General features: G+C 43.4%; 1 protein-coding gene across 1 annotated transcript in view; it reads left to right on the forward strand.

Moving 5' to 3' along the window:
- Positions 1-1,403: 1,403 nt before the first annotated feature.
- LOC308164731 (neuroplastin-like) overlaps positions 1,404-20,246 on the forward strand; it is a gene marked incomplete at both ends in the record, with an annotated part of 31,632 nt that continues 12,789 nt past the window's right edge. Inside the window, 3 exons of the mRNA XM_080538751.1 lie at positions 1,404-1,479; positions 12,346-12,693; positions 17,387-17,561. Coding sequence (XP_080394877.1) covers positions 1,404-1,479; positions 12,346-12,693; positions 17,387-17,561 — 599 coding nt within the window. The remainder of the gene's footprint in view (positions 1,480-12,345; positions 12,694-17,386; positions 17,562-20,246) is intronic.

Below are 20,246 nucleotides of genomic sequence, written 5' to 3' on the forward strand. Positions count from 1 at the left end.
ATCAGAGGTTGTTTTTTTAATCAATCACCCTTATGTGTTTATTTATTATTATTCAATCAGCTCTATTATACCCAAGTATATTTCACTCACTGCTAATAATGTTCACACAACATTCATGATTTGGTTAAATTCTGGGCTAAACAGTGAAAATACCACCGCTCATCCGTAATCAGACTTTGCTGATCAACTCTCAATTCAGTTCAATTCTGGGCTGCCATGAATGGCCACATGAGGTCACCCATGTACCACCAAAACTCCAGAGTGTGGAGGCTTACTGGAGGCCATGTTAGGGTCTCTGATTGATCTACAGCAGTGATAGCCTATAGTCACAGTGCATCCTGATCTGCTCTGAGGGCAGCTTTATGGACACACAAACTCCTACAGCAAGGGAGTTGCCATCTTCCACCCCAGCGAAGCCTGACAGCAGACAGACAGACTGGCTTATTTCCCATGGATTTGGGATTTAGAATGGAGGAGCCTATGGGTGTTGCAGGACAATGGGGGACATAAATCCACATAATGACTTGCCCTCCAGGCAGGGGGGGGGGGGGGGTACTGAGGGGAAACTGTTGGCCTATGCATTCTTAATTAACATGCATCTTTCATTGGCAAATAATTGCTTAATGCAACAAACAATATCGTAATGCTCACCATCATCATGCTCACAAGGAACTCCTATTCATTTGCACTACAGCCTAGTAAGTGTGTGTGTGTGTGTGTGTGTGTGTGTGTGTGTGTGTGTGTGTGTGTGTGTGTGTCTGTCTGTGTGTCTGTGTGTGTGTCTGTGTGTGCGCGTGCGTGTGTGTGCGTGCGTGTAGGCGCGCCTGGTTTTTACGTGATCCTGTGTCTTGCTTGATCCATCGTTTTTCTATGTGCTGCCACTGCCAGTCAAATATCTATGTAGAACGTCTCAGAAGAAACATGTAATAATGTTAGGCTATAAAATAATTTTGGAATACATTTTTAATATTCGCGCACCTTTTATTTTGGGCACTAGCGGGCCTTGGTTCTCTTGGCGCCAATGCGCATCGGTCTGCGCATCTCTGATCCCTCAGAACTACAACCGCGGTCGCTAGTCTCCCTGACACCGAAAGACCTCTCCTCGCAATCCGATGAAGGAGGCTCCTGCTCAGTCTATGGCCCTACATCGGCATCCCTGAGCCGCCGCTGGCCTGACCCGGACCTTACCGCGTTGCCTTTGTCATACAAACATATCTTTCTTTTTCTGGAGGACGGTCTTTTTTTTTCTTCTTTTTTTTTTTAAGCGTTGGTGGACCAATATAAAAGAACTCTGCTCCACTCTGCTATGCACCTCTAGGCAATATCTCTAATTCCCGCGATCAATATCTCTCCTCCTACATTCGTCCTGCCTGGTCCGTGGTCCTCTTGTCCAAACCCAGAGAATGCGGTCCAACGCAGGGATGCTGGCTGTGGTCCTCATTGGAAACTTGATGCTGCATTACGTTTCGTCTCAGAACGGTAAGGATCTAGATGTGACCATGCCCGGGCGATGGTACCCAGTCGAAGTCAGGCACCGTGACGTACAGTAATAATCGTTTCGAGGAATTATAATTTGAAGACAATGTTTTGAAAGATTTGAAAGAAGGGGGCGTCTGTCATTTCACCATGTTGAATATGAGGGGCATGGGCGCATTTGCATCGCAGTAACAGTATTTATTTAGATAGACGAATCTGTTTATGTAACTCTGGTCGTCTCTCTGTATTGAGAGTGTTCATATTTTCCGTGACCATTTTCCTGCGCAGAAATAATTTCCTTTTTTTTTTATGTCAACCTTATGCAGACAACTGAAATGAAACTAGATAAGTGCAGGTAATATCCTGTGTATTGTGTTGTGTGTGCTTATTAAGTTTACCCTGCACGGTTGGCTTCCTTATCATTGATTAGTGCTATTTTGGATGCATTGTAATATATCCATAGACAGTCAGCTGGCTTTGGATTATTGTGTTATTTAAAAAAAAAAAAAAAAAGTAATTGCATGCACAAATTGCTGATTCGCCTTGTTGTTTGTAAGTAATACATGGCCTGTGGGCCTACTGTATGTTATGCTCTTGAGAGGTCCGGGTATCAGCGGTTGACATTCCTGATGTAATGGAGACAGATAGTTTAAGAACCTGCCAAACAGGATGCACGACTCAGGATTGTCAAGGACTCTCCTTGTTTAACAACAAACACATCAAATCATCTGGTTTTCAGTGCAAGTTGTCAGTGTTTACTGTGTGTGTGTGTGTGTGTGTGTGTGTGTGTGTGTGTGTGTGTGTGTGACACAAAGGATAAATACCTCATCATGCCTTTTACAACAATGCAGGCTCTATTTGCTGAGATCGTGTCATGACCTTTCTATATAACAAGACTGTCACTGACTATCAAAGGTTGCCTTTTAATACTCATGAAATGTAATTTCAGATGATTCTCCCTCCTTCTCTCTGACACACACTGTGTGTGTGTGTGTGTGTGTGTGTGTGTGTGTACACTTGTGTGCGTGTGTCAGAGAGAAGGAGGGAGAATCATCTGAAATTACATTTCATGAGTATTAAAAGGCAACCTTTGGTAGTCAGTGACAGTCTTGATATTTAGAAAGGTCATGACACAATCTCAGCAAATAGAGCCTGCATTGTTGTAAATGGCATAATGAGGTCTTTATCCTTGGTTTGAATCAGTGGAGTTGACTGAGATAAACTGCATAACTTTCAGATGACTTGGCACCAGCTTGGCACCAGCTTTTTAAATCGTCTCGTCAGGGGTCATCCAGGTCCATGTTCCCTCTATTCAAATACAATGAGATTCAATACAATGCAGCCTTCTATCAAACCTCAAGCTCATTATTTACAATGGCCTTTCATTCACACACACATTCACACACCAATGGCGGCAAGCTACCATTCAAGGCGCCGGTCGGCTCATTGGGAGCAATTTGGGGTTCAGTGTCTTGCCCAAGGACACCTCAACATGTGGACAAGAGGAGTCGGGGATTGAACCGCGATCATTAGACGCCGTGCTCTACCTCCTGAGCCACAGCCGCACCTGCCGAGCCACTGAAGTCCAGTGCAGTGTTGGTCATTGACTAACGTTGTTCATTGACAACATAACATTGGTCGTTGGTCATTGACAACATTAATTGTGCATCACTGTATGAAATATTGCATTGCTCTCTGCAATATGAATGTGTTTTAGCCCAACAGTCACAAGGGGAAAGTTTGAGGGAGATATCACTTAACATAATAACATGTCAGTTCTAACCATCATTGTGTGTTCAGTGCTCCTGTCCCTTGACATGTCCCTGACATCCAATCCTGGTGAATCACTTTATCACCACTGTTATCCAGAGGGGGAACACAGACTAGGAGCCATCTATCAATACACACCACACAGGCTTTGGCATGCTCTGCCTGCCTGCCAATGAGAGCTACTAATTGTCACATCTGACAACACAACGTTGACCACGAGGGAACATATTGATGTATATTAATATGAAATGCCACTAGTCATAAGCCACAGTCATTCAGTGTGGATAGAGATCTCCATCGTTGGCTCTACACCGCACTACTGTACCATTGATCTGCAGGGTTGAAGTGTGTGTGTGTGTGTGTGTGTGTGTGTGTGTGTGAGGGACGAGCTTTGATGGTTCCATCCACACAGTCAAATGCCTAAATAAGCCGTCTATTGTTAGGTAAAGCCCAAGTGAAGGCAGCCCAAGCCCTGCTGTTAGTCTCTGCCCAGTGTTGATGCCCACTGCCCGGCCCCAGAGCGGCACGTAGGGCTCCACTGAGACTCCCCGGGGGAGCGGTGGGAGCCAGGCTGGTGCCACCCTGTCACTGTGCGTCTGAGCCTGGCCGCTGTTGACGAGGGGAGCCTCACCTCTCCTCACTGTACAGTACTGTCAAGTTGAGCCAGTGGCGTCTACATAGGGGACCTAGTGACATGATATAGGGAACTAAGTGACAGTGTTAGTCATGTTTCACACAGGTATGTTTAGAACGGAATTCAAGGCCTATGTTGTTTGGTCACAAAAATACAGTACACCCCCCCCGCCCTCCAAAAACAGATTAATTCGCATTTCGTCAATCCCAGTTAAGTGGATCCAATCTAATGTGTCGGTCTTCATTTTCTAGTGTCTGATTTCATTAGTGATGTTTCCTGATTTGACAATTACGACAGGGCAATGTGTAATTCTAAGTGAAGGAGATGTAATCACTGCCTGTGTGAAGCAGAGGGAGTTGGAGCTATTATTCCCTTCTGCTCAGGGAGACACTGTCGAGGGCCAGATTCAGCAACAGATAGCAAGGGGGGGGGACTGCGAAGAGCGCCGGGTCCATTCTGCTGCGAGAATCTATTTATAGCGTCGAGACACAGCACGGGGAACTGTGGCTTTAACCTCCTTTTGTGAAAGTGAACCCATTAACTCTTAATGGACTGCATCACTGTGCACAGCTGCACACACACCACTCTGAAGACCGGGGACTGGGTGCACGTGAACTACCGCCGTCTCTTTAAAAGGGATGTGTTCTTTATGCATGAGGAATATGAGCGGGGATTCTCTGACCTGAAGAGTGTACTTATGGCACAACTGCACCGTGCATAATCTCCCCCGGATGAGCAATTTAACATCCCATCTGTAGTTAAGCACAATTATGTCCTCCTGATATTCTCTTTGTGAGTTGACACAGAGTTTAGAAGACCGTCATAGTAAATGGGATTAGATTTGACGTGTTTTACCAACTGGGGACATAAACTGCCTCAAGCACAAAATAATGCAGCCCTTCTAAAACATTTTTTTTTTTTTTACTACGGAAAGGTTATTTTACTGTATGATACAAAGGTATAACCTCAAATGACTTCATCACGTGGTGTAGCAATTGAGTGATTTGAGTCTGATGGTTGTGACGATACATTGAAATCAAGGTTCAATCGATCAATCAATCGATGTTCAAATCAAATCAAAGTTTATTTATCCTGTGCATAGGATGAATATACATACATATATACTGTATATATACACTTCAATTCAAGATTTATTAACGACCGGTCAGGACAAGCCGTATATATACTTATAGAAAAAGAGGAGTTTCCCCCAACCCAAATGGTAGAACTTCATGCTTAAAGATTTCACCATAAAAACCCAGTATCAGATTACACCCTAAAGAGAAAACCAGCTGCTCCAATATTTCATTGTTTCAGAGAACAGACTGTTCTGTCCTATTCTGTACATAACTGATCTCTTGGTGGAGACACCTAAGACTGTACTATACAGTATGTCCTGGTAGACATAGAGGTTCAAACTGGTGGGTGCTTACATACAGTACATAACGGAAGGATAGAGAGGCACAGAAGGTAATACACATATACTATACTATATATTCACTATTAACTCACGTTTCCCTCAATATTATTAACATAACCGCAAGGTACGGTATAGGTAGTGTAGGGTCAATACTGTGTATATCCATACTGTACTGTTGTCCATGTTCTGGGCACAGTGTACATCTGTTAGACCGGAAAATGTGCTGTAGGACTTGAGCCAGATCTTCCACTGAGTCACGGTAGCCTACTGTGAAACATGATACACAAAGCACTGACGGTAACAGCATCCCACAGCCTCAAAGACGGCACAGATTTAGCTTCTGGTACCCAAACGGGAAGTGTTGTGTTATACCATTACTGCAGAGAAAGATGAAATGTTAGCCGAGAGGAAAGACATAAATATAGAGAGAACGTAAATATATTTACGGGATAATACCGGATAGCACCGGATCAGAACTGAACGTTTCCGACCAAGAGAACTTCACCGAAACATTGGTTCTTCTGATGAATGTTTGTGCACGAGTTTCTTTCTTCACACACTGAATTACATGTCATACTATTCTTAATGTTGATATGTTGTAATATAGGGGTATTTATAGTATTCAGCAGTGAGAGAGTCAGCAGTGTGGTTTGAGTCAGCAGTGTGTCCAGCGAGGAAGTTCCCCTGCTTTGATCGTTGCTATGTGTTGCTATGTGTGGTTCTGGTGATGGTTGATGAGCCCTGTCGCATATCTAAACACTGCCGGCTTTGACCAGAGGGACAGTGTTCTCTGTCATCTTGACCTCTGAAAAGGGTTAATCAGTGTTTACTGGTTGAGTGGGGATTAACGCGTTTCAGCCTGGGATGGGGGTTATTGGGATTTAAATCTCATTCATATAGTTGTGCCATATCTCTGTGACCTGAGTGGCAGCCCCCCCCCCCCTCCTATAAGTATTTACAGTTCTATGACAGAGGTCACTACATCCCTCATTGGAGGTTTTTGGGCTCCACTGCTAACTGCAGTCTTTGCCATAGCTCCATTCTCCATCGACACATGCATGTCTGTTTTTTGGTGATATGTTCAAATGAATGAGGCAACCTGTAAAGCTGCCCACTCTTGGATGTGTTAAGAGCACGATTGAATACATCATCCATCCTTCCACCTACAGCGATGAATCAGTTACTTCTGCCGTTGTGAAACGAAACCTCTGGTGCTCAGCTGACTGTGACACCTAACCCAGATTAAGACGTGATTGGATAGTTGTATATACTGGGTAAGAGCTGTGACTCACCACATTACTACTGCTCGATGTGCAATGCTCACCATTTTTCATATCAAATCCAACGTTTAGTACATCCATTTCTCCGTTGAGTGTGTTTTTATTAAAACAGTCACGCATACTTACAAAATATACCCAGGTGTGTAGGTATTGTCCCCTATAAAAACCTACAGGTAATATACACGCATCCCTGGCCCCCCCAAAATGTCCTGCACGTAACCAGTGCAGTGGCCCTGTTGTAGCTGCTGCTGTGTTGTGGGACTGGGAGGCAGGTTGTGGGCGACTGGCTGACTCAGAGGCTGCATGATGGTGATGTGTACGCCCCCCCCCCCACTCAGTAAGGCACACGTGTGACAGCCACACAGCCTCAGACAGGATCCACCACCGTTTCTATAGAGTTTATACTGTAAATAATATATATATACATCTAATGACTGCCAATGGCCCCTGGCCCGAGCATAGATGACTTTTTCTTGCGATGACTAGTGGATAGATGATTCACTGACTTAGAAAAAATATATATTTTGTTGTAAGTCACTTTGGATAACGGTGTCTGCTAGATGCCAAAAATGTAAAAGTGTAAATGGCTGTTATTAGAGAGTAGTGCACGAGACGAGGAAGCCTGTGGTTCATTGTCTGTGCTATTTATGATTCCTTAACGAATTGGATCTGGGGTCCACACACACACACACACACACACTGTCTACTCTCTCGTATATGTGACTGCTGCACCATTGTCTCCCATTACTCTCTCTTGTCCTTTAAAAGAGTGGATGTGGGCTTGGTGCAGTTCCTTCATCTCTACGGGTCCAGAAAAAGTTGGCAGAGTGGAGGGACAGGCAGGCTGGCCGGGGTTTACCTTCTGGGGTGATAGGGGTGACGGGGGTGGGTGGGTTGGATGGGCCCAGATGTTTCCAGAGAAAGACACAAACACTAATTACCCTTCATGTCCCTATGCTCCGGGCAGGGAGATAACTCTGGTGAAGGCCCAGTTCACTCCTGGCAGAGGGACCAGATCTCTCTGTGAGCCAGGCTGGATTCTGTCCACCACACCCAACATTCTCTATTTGCAGTTGGCTCTGACTCACCGACTATAGTGGCTCAAAGAATTGCTTCCCGTTTCCACCCTTGTTTCGTTGTGTGTGTGAAATGCCTTGATTTTGGGCAGACCTGCGTAGTGTGGTGTTGGGCTTAACTGGTGTGTGCTGAGCGTGCTGGCTCTTGCTGTGTAAACGCAGCATTCTAACAGGAAGGAAATTAGAACAAGTATTTGAGTTGCGAGAACATGGGGAATTAATGATCGTGTAAACACGGTTTCTTGCCTCAACCGATACTGATCAAATTATTATTTGCCCAATCTATCAGCTTAATATTGAGGCTGTATTGTAAATGGTGAAAATGTGACACCCAGCTCATTTCGAATGCAGTATTGACAGCCCCAGTCGCTTAGTAACCTTCCCCCACTAGCTAATGTGCTTATGTGCTGATGATACATAACTTGTGAGCAGGTTGGGCAGGTCTGGGAAGGCCTGTAATCTGTTGTAGTAGAGCACTAGAAAAAGCACCAGAGAACTCACCAGCTCTCGTGTCTCGTCTGGCCCTTGACACGGGCGGGGCCTTTAGGCAAGAAAGGTCTAGGGCAGGGGTCGGCAATAGGCGGCCCGCGGGCCATTGCTGGCCCATCACCAATAATATTTGGCCCAGCAGAATATTTTGAGAATCCACTTTTTTTTTTTTTTTTTTTTTTTTTACAATATCGGACCGACAGTCCCACATATAGCGCCTATAATGTCCGAATAGAGAATCTACCTCCACCTGAATAATGCTTATTGTACTTTTATCCATGTTGAGAGTGAATGACACAGGGACAGACAATCAGGCAGCGGGGTGCACCGAAGCGCACTGACGCTGAACCCCTCATAGTGAATCATAAGTAGGTGGACAACGTGTAGTGCTGAAATAGCCGTGTGTGGTTTGAAAAAAATAACACCAGCTCAGTAAATAATTCAAACGTAATGTTTACGTATATGTGACTGCAACACACATATGAACAGTAACAAAGCAAATTCAGTTTAATATTCTGAAAAACATTGACAACAAAATCGGTGAAAAAAAGAAAAGAAAGAAAAGTAATCCGCTTATGCGAGGGGTGGTGGTGCATAGGCCTATGCTCCTGAAAAGACAGAGCAAACACGCTATTAGGGATAATAATTACAATGAGCCATTCATTCAAAATATAAAAAATACAATTAGGTTATTAAATACAATAACGACAGGCTTGGTACTCACTTAATGTGAAAAGTGGCATCTCCCATCGGTCAGTATTTGCTTGATATCTGGTTATATGGACGTCACTTTAATCCGCAGGCAGTTCTCAAGTTTTTTTTTGCATCAATCGATTCCTCTCGTGCGTCTTTATCACATTCATTGAGGAAAAGGACGACTCGCATGTATAGAAAGGGAACATTGTGAGCACGGAAGATGTGAGTCTCACAACGGCTTTGCGTTGATGAAACCAGGTAGGATGAACATTATAGTTCGCTGTCCATTCTTCTTTAAATGCCCTGTTTTCACCGTCAACTTTCCTCTTTACACCTTTGGAGAGTGACATGATGTTTCTCTTGCTAGTTAGCAGGTTAAATGTTTAGCTAACTTCACCCGGCAGGCAAACAACCAATCCAATAATAATGTGACCTTGTCTGGGAGGAGGGGGGAATCATTCAGAATGAAAGTATGTTAAATAATTATTAGAATAAGCTAGGCTGCGCTACATCGTCAGTCCACACATTTATTATTCAAAACTATGGAAAAGGGTGAAACTACGTTTCTACGTTGTTGAGAATCACAACACAAACTTGCTAGTCAAGCCAAAATACTGCAACGTAATGGATTGGACTGCTACCTAGTTAGCTACAACACTACTTTACATTGTTACCTAGTTAACTACAACACTACTTTACATTGTTACCTAGTTAACTACAACACTACTTTACATTGTTACCTAGTTAACTACAACACTACTTTACATTGTTACCTAGTTAACTACAACACTACTTTACATTGTTACCTAGTTAACTACAACACTACTTTACATTGTTACCTAGTTAACTAGAACACTACTTTACATTGTTACCTAGTTAACTAGAACACTACTTTACATTGTTACCTAGTTAACTACAACACTACTTTACATTGTTACCTAGTTAACTACAACACTACTTTATATTGTTATCTAGTTAACTAGAACACCACTTTACATTGTTACCTAGTTAACTACAACACTACTTTACATTGTTAGCAGGCTCACAAAACAAGCTGTGTTAGTTGACTAGCGATGTGTACATTTTTCGAAAGAAAAGTCAAAGCATTAGAACGTGTCACATTTTTAAACAATCAATTACTTATGAATGAATGAATGAATGAATGAATGAATGAATGGAATGAATGAATGGTCTTTATTGTCATTGCTACAGTACAGGTACCAAACAACGAAATTTAGGAGGGGTGGCTCCCCTGGTGTTAGGAAAAAAAAATAAAAAAAATAAAAAAAAAAACGTTCGGGCCCGCCATCTAGTGGCTCAAAAATGTTTTGGCCCGAGGCCAAACCTAATTGCCGACCCCTGGTCTAGGGAGTAGTCTTTCTCTTGTAATTCACCTGAGCACACATACTGTAGGGCCTTGTTTTGCATAGAGCAAAAGAGAAACCATGATTTCAATAATGCAATCGTTAGCTGCAGAGCTATCGGATTAAGTCCAAGGGGAGTACAAACCCCTAAGTATTAGGGGTCCAAGCAGAAAGGCACTCTTCCTCAAGAGTCTCGTCCGAAAACGCTGGCCCAATCGTCCCAAAATTCAATCAGGATCATCTACAAACTTCACTGATCTTAAGTTGCTAAAGAAATGGCGATACGTCAATCCGTTTCCAATATACAAGCTATATCTATAACCCTATAGCATAACCCTATAACATAACCTTATAACTCCATAACATAACCCTATAGCCCTATAACATAACCCTAGAGCCCCATAACATAATCCTATAACCCTAGGACATAACCCTATAGCCCTATAACCCCATAACATAACACTAGTCTAGAACATAACCTTATAATCCTAGAACTCCATAACATAACCCTAGAACCCTACGACATAACCCTATAGCCATATAACATAACCTTATAACATCACCCTATAATCCTATATGAACTGAATGGAGGAAACAGGCAGGCATTGCAGACCACACAGCATGAACCCTGGGGCCCGGGTGGAGTGGAATTAGGCCGAGCTGATTAGAAGACTGGACAGTGATTTATCTAACCTTTATTTATCCAGGTTAGTCTCATTGAGATAAAAACCTCTTTTTCACGAGAGACCGGGAAATGACCTCGGGAATGAATTGCAGGGCTGACTACTGATGTGGAACCGTAGTAGCATGATTCAGGTAATGAGACAGCACGCACAGGCGAGAACCCTCCCAGTAATGATGATATGCTGACCTTTCAGTCCCGCTCATTGTGAATGATGGTTATAGCTGACCTCATTTCCTACCCGGGTTTCCCACTCGAGCAGATACAGACCGAATTTGTCTGGCAATAGGAGAATACACAAAATCCTCCGAAAGTCATCACGTGAGGCTTAAAGCAAAGCAAGCTCTGCTGTCATTACGGCTTCTTCATGCTCAATGCATCTCAACACCTCAATGCTTCTCGACAGAAACAGGCATGTACCAAGTCTTGTTGGTGCTTAGAGCACTTGCATATTTCAAATCGCTGAGACGCGGCACCTGAATCGACCTCCACATAATGGTCCGTGGGGGTGTCGTGATGGCATTCGAGGCATCAGAGGAACTACAGTAATGTGGGATCCAAATGATGGCCACTACTTCCCTTTGGCCTAGTTTGTAAGGCAACTGTGTAAAGTAAGGTTGACTTATTGACAAGACAAGGTGCATAGATTAGATTAGACTGAGTTGTTATGTGAGCTATTATTCACCAATAGTTCTTGACGTGTGTCAACAGCAGAGATTTGTGTCGCAAGAGTTGTACTTGAAACCGATGCGTTTCACTTCCTCCATTTTAGTTTCTCTTTTTCGTTGCCGTGTCAGTTTCCTCACTTCCTGTTGTGAGCAGTCAGATAGCCACCTAAGGGATAATCTGTCGGAATCCATGTCTGAAATAGAATCAATATCTTGAATTCCACAAAAAATAGATGAATATGATTTTGGCTTAATATTTGAGCATAAAGTATTAGTTTTATATCATGATTTCTGAAAGGATTGAAGACTAGCTCTGCTCTGAGAGCAGCGATCCAGAATGTTGGTAAAGTAATCATCCTAGAACCATGCGGAGATCTCAGGGGTGACTGCTACTTCCTCTCAGCTCTATGACAGGGGCTAGGGTTTGGGTGGCTTTGTCCTCGGCTGAAGGTCGCCTGGCCCTGAGCGGGCCAAGGGAGTTATCGAGTAACATCCGACACATTGGGTTTCAGGGGCCATTAACCTGTTTCCTCATTCACATAATCTCTTACTCTTTTTCTTACTCACATAATCTCTTACTCTGTCGTTCTTATATTCAACAGTTTTTTTTCTCTTCCACCCACTTACGTTTGTGGCTTGCTTCTTCTTGATTTGCCTTTAATCATCCTCTCTTTTTTTCCAACTGATCCTTTCTTTTATTTCCTGGCCTTTCCATCCCCTCCCTTCCACTCTAACCCCTCTTCTACCCCCCTCTCCTCCCCTGCCACCCCAACACACTTTTCTTCCCCAGCTGGGTTTGTGAAGTCGCCAATGTCTGAGACTAAGCTCACGGGGGACACCTTTGAGCTGTACTGCGACGTGGTCGGTAACCCCACCCCAGAGATCCAATGGTGGTACGCCGAGATCAACCGGGCCGACTCCTTCAAGCAGCTGTGGGACGGCGCCCGCAGGCGCCGGGTGTCCATCAACACGGCCTATGGCAACAACGGGGTGAGTGTGCTGGGTATCACGGACCTCAAGCTGTCGGACATCGGGACCTACGAGTGCCGGGCCAGCAACGACCCGCGGCGCAACGACCTGCGCCAAAACCCTGCCATCACCTGGATCCGCGCCCAGGCCACCATTTCGGTGCTGCTAAGTGAGTGGTCTATGTCCTGTAGTACCTAGATGATGAACGAACTAACAACCCCTGTCCCACCACCCCCACTCCGTAAAAACCCTTTGGGAGCCCATCTGCGCCACAACTAGCATTGGCCAGACAGAAATAAAACAAAAACACCAACCAACTGTTGTTATTTGTTCATTTTATTGTTTTTTATTTCTGTTCAAGCCAATCAGTACCTCCTTTCCTGTTTTTTGTTCTGCTATTTAGACAGCCCCTTCCGTTCCCATCCCTGCAGAATTTGAGGACTCTCACAATTCAGTAGACTTCTTGCCTCTCCCAAAACCCCTTGAGCGTCTGGTTGTAGATGACCACAAACCCAGAAACCTCCCCAGTCTCTGTCCACCTACCCTCTCTCCTTCCACACCAAACTCTCCCACCCTACATATAGCCCATTCCTGGCTGTTCTCCTCTGTCTCATGTGTCCTACGACAGTTTCTTTTTTTTTGCTCCTATTCTCAAAAGCCTAATTTCATCCATTTATTTCTGGATTTTGTTTGTGACCCTAACCCCTAAACCTTTTCTTTGTGTTCAAATGTTGTCGCGTCTCTTGCATTGCGTGGGTTGTTTTATTTACTTCAAAGCCTGACAATATCCTGCGCTGTCTGCAACATGTAGCCTAGGCCTTGCGGCGCTTTGAAGTTGTGCTGCTTTTGTTTGTGCATTTCGTCCTGGGGAAGGGGTAGATGGGAACGTAAGAAGACACAAGGAAGGGGTCGTTCAGGTGTAAAGAGTGCTCCTGTTTTAAAGTCTTGCCTCGCAAAAGTAAATATCTGCAATTGTTTGCAAATGTGTGCGGGAAGATCCAATAAAAGGACAAGACCATTTTTAGGGTCTTCAGTGTCTCTTTTTTCCTTTTCTAGATAAGAGAGAAGTGTCGTTTCTGCGGCAGACACTCTCTCTCCGGACTCACCCTGTGTACTGGATGACCTTGTGCCTTCTTAGCCGTTAAGTGTTTGACCGTGAATCAGTAATGACATTATATCCTCTACCCCTCCGCTGTGTGCATACAAACATTCAAACACACTGAATGTTAACTGGACCCTTTTAATTTGTGCACGCTTCAGCACCTTGCCCACTGGAGCACAGGGATATGTGGAATGTTTTTTAGTCACAGGCAGGCACTCTAAAGGCTTAGAGGAGTCTGCTCCTCTCCGGCTCCTGTAAGCATTGGCGACCTATCAGTCTGTCTTACACATTTGTTTACCATGCTGTCTATCTGAACTGTATGCACTGGCTCTACACTGACTAAGCTACTACTAATGATAATAATTGGATTCATGATCTTTATTTTACAGTCTTATTACCACTAGTACTTACCTGGTATTTACCATGAACTTACATGGTAACAATTGTTACTTAACAACTAGACATAATTCAACAAAATTGGTAACGGCATGCATACAATTAATACTTTCTGTTATTTTCTACAGTGAATCACAAATTATAGTAATTATTGAGTAAAAAACCATACATTTACACTGTTACTATGTACTGTTTACATAATTACCAGGCAATTAGGGGACTGTAAGGTAAAGTGTTACCCTGAATAAAATGCATCACTTGTATCACAAAATGTATCACACACTCAATAAATGTGTGCAGATATTAATTTGTTAAAAAACAACAACTAGCCTATATTTTCTAAGTCATAGTCAGACCTTTTGTCACTGAACATATTCTGTCATTACTGAGAATCAACGTCCTTATATACATGTATGTTTGTATTATTACATGTATATAACAGGCTATACATACTGAACCTATGGAGCTGATAATGTATAGTTTGTTGTCTGGGAATGTGTTCAAATATTTATGTGGTTGTCTTGTCCTAGCCTTCTGGTGGTCCTTCATTTGAATCTGTGGTTGGTTGGCCAAGGTTTTACTGTAGCTCTCTTAAGTACATAATTAATTCCCTAATGCAAGCAGTTTTCAAATGAATACATATTATAAATATTTAATCGTACAAAAAGCAACAACAATACAATTATGTTTTTAATAGACACCTAACCCTCGTATAGCTGTGTTTCTTGTGAGATGTGAATGAATTGGCCTGACATAAGGATTATGTGGGCAAACATCCTCTCTGTGTCAGCAAGAAATTACACTTCCTGCCACCATCCTCCAGAGGTACACATATAGGTCATCCTGGAGTGTACTACAATGTAATGAGTGTGTCAGTGCCGGTGCTATAATGGCTGTAAACAGCCATAAATACAGAGGTGGCCAAGTGGGTCACTGTCTGCATGATTTGTTTTTCATTGAATCATTCTCCCTTGAGCAGGTGTCCTACAAATGACCTTCTGGGGAAACCTCCCGCGGACCTCTGTGCCTTCCTTACCCAATGCAAAATGCCCAATGGTTTATGTCTATGCATTATTATACAAGACCCACACTGTGTGAGGTGAGTGGCATTCACGAGAGAGACACAGAGAGAGAGAGACAGACAGAGAGATCCCTCTGGCTATTGGGTATACAGAACTGCAGGAGAAGGTGCCATGAATGCTAATATAAGTCACTCGCCAGGCCCAGGGACCTCCCCCGCCCCCCCACATCCCCCTCCTTTACTAGAGGGGTTATGCTAGCCGCAGCAGCCAATAGTAGGTTACGATGCTCCTCCTCCCTGCTCCTCCCCTCTGGGGTTCCATGGTTGCCATGGTAGGCCCACCCTGGAGAAGGGGGAGGGATCTCTCTCCTCACTACTCCAAGGCAGAGAGTGTGCTATGCTCACTGATGACACATCCTGCCTCTCCGAACGTCCTTGAGAAACGGACCCTAATGTCTCCCTGCTGATAACCAACACAGGCTGTTAGTAGATGGGCTAGTAGTTCCTGTAGCGGTGGCCATAGGGTAGCAGTATGTTGTCAGTTTTATGTTTGCACACCTAGAACAATAATTAATGTTCTGTTGTACTATTAATTCAACGTCCATTCTCCTTCAGTTTGCTCAGTGGTATAGTTTATCTTCTGTTCTTGGTTTGAATTACAGATTTGTCAGGAGGTCAGATTGAACACCTAATGTGTCAGACAGACCACATTTTTCTCATCATTTCACCCACATATGTTCTGCATAATTTTGTAATAATTCATAATAATATAATTAAATACGTTTTTTCCTGAAGGTATTGTAGGTCTATTTTATAAAATACATAATATTAGATAAACACTAATGCTACTGCTGGTGGTATGAGTTGGGCATAATGACAACATTATAATGTTCAGTTAGAGCTTGCTGCTCTAAATCAGACATACTATGCCATCAACACCTTTATTGCCATGACTCACATAAGCCTTTTACAGCATTATGATTATCTAACTTCTTATCTCTGACCTGTGCAGTTTAATTTAACGGTTGAAGCAGGAACTTGCCATCATTGTCTGTGATGTAATATACACCTTTGCACATGTATTACATTGAACTGAAGTGCAATTCATTTACAACTTCAGTTCAACTAAATGTGAGTGTACTTACAGGGAATGCAAAGCCTACTATTACTGTATTTGCAGTTCCATTAAGCTAACAGTTTCTTTTCTTAAATCTTTAAGTTTCTAAGTCTTTTTTTCATATATATATATATATATATATAGAGAGAGAGAGAGATATATATATAAACAGTTCCTTCAGATATAATTCTTGTTAGGTCTATTCATATTTGGTAGCAGTTATGTATATCAGTGTTTCCCATTAATGGCGGCCCGCCATAGTCTAATTTGTCCCACCATAGTCTTAACCAATGACTAACCCCATTTTTCGCCATACGATTGAGCGCTATGGAAATAATACCCTGCCCTCCTGTTGATGAAGGACTTTAGAGGGTCTGAGATCCACCCGGTAAACACTGTGGTAAACACTGTATATTCACAAATGATTCCTATCTAAATGTGTCCCTGAGTGTTCCCCTGCACCCCTAGAAGCTTCTCTTCTGTTCCTCCACTGTACCCTAGCTGAAGGTGAGTATGGCAGTGTCACTTTTAAGGAAGAAAGAAAAGCATAGTTTCACCCGACCAGCCCGAGGAGGATGGGCCTGCCCCCCACTGAGCCTGGTTCCTCTAAAGGTTTCTTCCTACTAGGGAGTTCTTCCTTGCCACTGTGCCCAGGGGGTCTACAGTCGGGCCAATAAAATAGTTTTAATTGGTTCCTCTCTCCAGGAGTTGGCAGTGTAACCTTAGGCTTGCTATGAAATAATTACTAAGCACTTTTTTTTATTTTTTTATAAATGTATTTCTACTAATTAGTTTTATTTTTCATCTTTGCCGTTGTATTTTTTTGTTCTTGCCACATTTATTTGTTTTTGTATTTTATGCATGAAAGATTCTATACAAATAAAGTTGAATATTATTATTATTATTATTATTATTATTATTATTATTATCATCAAACATATACAGTAGGCTTAGTGCACTAGATTGTTTTGAGGATAATTACCATTAAGGTAAAGCAAGGCTATAGAGTAGTAAATATAGAACACCAGAGGAGCAGAGGAGAGGACCCAGGCATGCCCCTTCTGGTCCTGGTTGTGTTTATATGGAAGTGTGTTTACATGTGTTCTGTTGTCTGTTCCCGCCCTCCCTCCCCCTCAGGTCGCTCACAGCGAGAGTCGTGTGAGGAAGAGTTAGCATAGCATTGAGCCTCAGTTCTGCGATAAGGTTTGGCTGTCTCTGTGTTTCAGAGCCAAGTATCAATGCCTCTGATCAGGTCATCCTGCCCGCGGCGTCCCACGGGCCCCCCATCACACTGCAGTGCAACCTGACAGGAGCCCACAGCCCCCACCACGAGAGCTTCTGGATGAAGAACGGAGAGGAGATCTCAGACACCAGGACTGAACAGGGGAGTACAGAGTACAGGTGAGGAACTGAACTGATAAGCTAGTGTGGTTGTCGGAGGTTATTGACCCCAAAACAAAACCTTGAACACCGCTAGGCCGCTAGGGCGCTAGGCCCTCCACACTAACCAATGCCGCCAGAGAACATCTTTTTTTTGTCCGTCAGTTTTTGTTTACATTAGTGTAACAGTGCAATTATTCAATTAGATAAATACCATCAAATAATTATGCATTGGTTGTGTTTAGTCAAGACTTAAAATTCATACAAAGAACACATTTTGTGTTTTGAAGGGCTTACATATTGAATATCATATTTACAGATAATTAAGCCTGTACATATAGATATACCACAATTTCACCAATTCAAAAAACAACTATTATTGAGGTAAGGTCGGTAGTAAGGGGGATGTCACTTTCACAGCGGCAAAGTTGTTTCAAATCATGCTGTGGCGCTCATAGTGTTAAATGGTTCCTTCCATCTGCTTTGGAAATGGAAAGCACAAACACGTTGCCATGGCCTTGGGTGAAAATAGTCCAGACACACATTTCTGTAGTGGCCTGGCCCTCTCAGGGCATCTGTCAGAGAAGAAAACCCAGCAACTGCCGCCCCCGTATACGTCCCACAGACTCTCCCCAGCCTCTTGATGAGACCACTGGGCAATACCCTGTCACATTGCATCTGAGTAACCCACCAGTGTATGACCCCAGCTGAAGTCACTGTGTCGGCTCTAACATATCCCTATAACATATAACATATATACACAGTATAACATATGAACACCGTCTCACAGGACACGTCTCATAGAACACCGTCTCACAGGACACGTCTCATAGAACACCGTCTCACAGGACACGTCTCATAGAACATCGTCTCATAGAACACCGTCTCATAGAACACCGTCTCACAGAACACCGTCTCATAGAACACCGTCTCATAGAACACCGTCTCATAGAACACCGTCTCATAGAACACCGTCTCACAGAACATCGTCTCATAGAACACCGTCTCATAGAACACCGTCTCATAGAACATTGTCTCATAGAACACCGTCTCATAGAACACCGTCTCATAGAACACTGTCTCATAGAACACCGTCTCATAGAACACCGTCTCATAGAACACCCTCTCATAGAACACCGTCTCATAGAACACCGTCTCATAGAACACCGTCTCATAGAACACCGTCTCACAGAACACCGTCTCATAGAACACCGTCTCATAGAACACCGTCTCACAGAACACCGTCTCATAGAACACCGTCTCATAGAACACTGTCTCATAGAACACCGTCTCATAGAACATCGTCTCATAGAACACCGTCTCATAGAACATCGTCTCATAGAACACCGTCTCATAGAACACTGTCTCATAGAACACCGTCTGATAGAACACCGTCTCATAGAACATCGTCTCATAGAACACCGTCTCATAGAACATCGTCTCATAGAACACCGTCTCATAGAACACCGTCTCATAGAACACCGTCTCATAGAACATCGTCTCATAGAACACCGTCTCATAGAACACCGTCTCATAGAACACCGTCTCATAGAACACCGTCTCATAGAACACCGTCTCATAGAACATCGTCTCATAGAACATCGTCTCATAGAACACCGTCTCATAGAACACCGTCTCATAGAACACCGTCTCATAGAACACCGTCTCATAGAACACCGTCTCATAGAACATCGTCTCATAGAACACCGTCTCATAGAACACTGTCTCATAGAACATCGTCTCATAGAACATCGTCTCATAGAACACCGTCTCATAGAACACCATCTCATAGAACACCGTCTCATAGAACATCGTCTCATAGAACACCGTCTCATAGAACACCGTCTCATAGAACACCGTCTCATAGAACATCGTCTCATAGAACACCGTCTCATAGAACACCGTCTCATAGAACACCGTCTCATAGAACATCATGTCATAGAACATCGTCTCATAGAACACCGTCTCATAGAACACCGTCTCATAGAACACCGTCTCATAGAACAGCGTCTCATAGAACACCGTCTCATAGAACATTGTCTCATAGAACATCGTCTCATAGAACATCGTCTCATAGAACATTGTCTCATACAACACCGTCTCATAGAACACCGTCTCATAGAACACCGTCTCATAGAACACCGTCTCATAGAACATCGTCTCATAGAACACCGTCTCATAGAACACTGTCTCATAGAACACCGTCTCATAGAACACTGTCTCATAGAACACCGTCTCATAGAACATCGTCTCATAGAACATCGTCTCATAGAACACCGTCTCATAGAACACCGTCTCATAGAACATCGTCTCATAGAACACCATCTCATAGAACACTGTCTCATAGAACACCGTCTCATAGAACACCGTCTCATAGAACACCGTCTCATAGAACACCGTCTCATAGAACACCGTCTCATAGAACACCGTCTCATAGAACATCGTCTCATAGAACACCGTCTCATAGAACACCGTCTCATAGAACACCGTCTCATAGAACACCGTCTCATAGAACACTGTCTCATAGAACACCGTCTCATAGAACACTGTCTCATAGAACACCGTCTCATAGAACAGCGTCTCATAGAACACCGTCTCATAGAACACCGTCTCATACAACACCGTCTCATAGAACACTGTCTCATAGAACATCGTCTCATAGAACACCGTCTCATAGAACATCATGTCATAGAACATCGTCTCATA

This window comes from Nansenia antarctica (genome assembly GCF_963989245.1).
Source record: "Nansenia antarctica genome assembly, chromosome: 9".
Taxonomy (NCBI): domain Eukaryota; kingdom Metazoa; phylum Chordata; class Actinopteri; order Argentiniformes; family Microstomatidae; genus Nansenia; species Nansenia antarctica.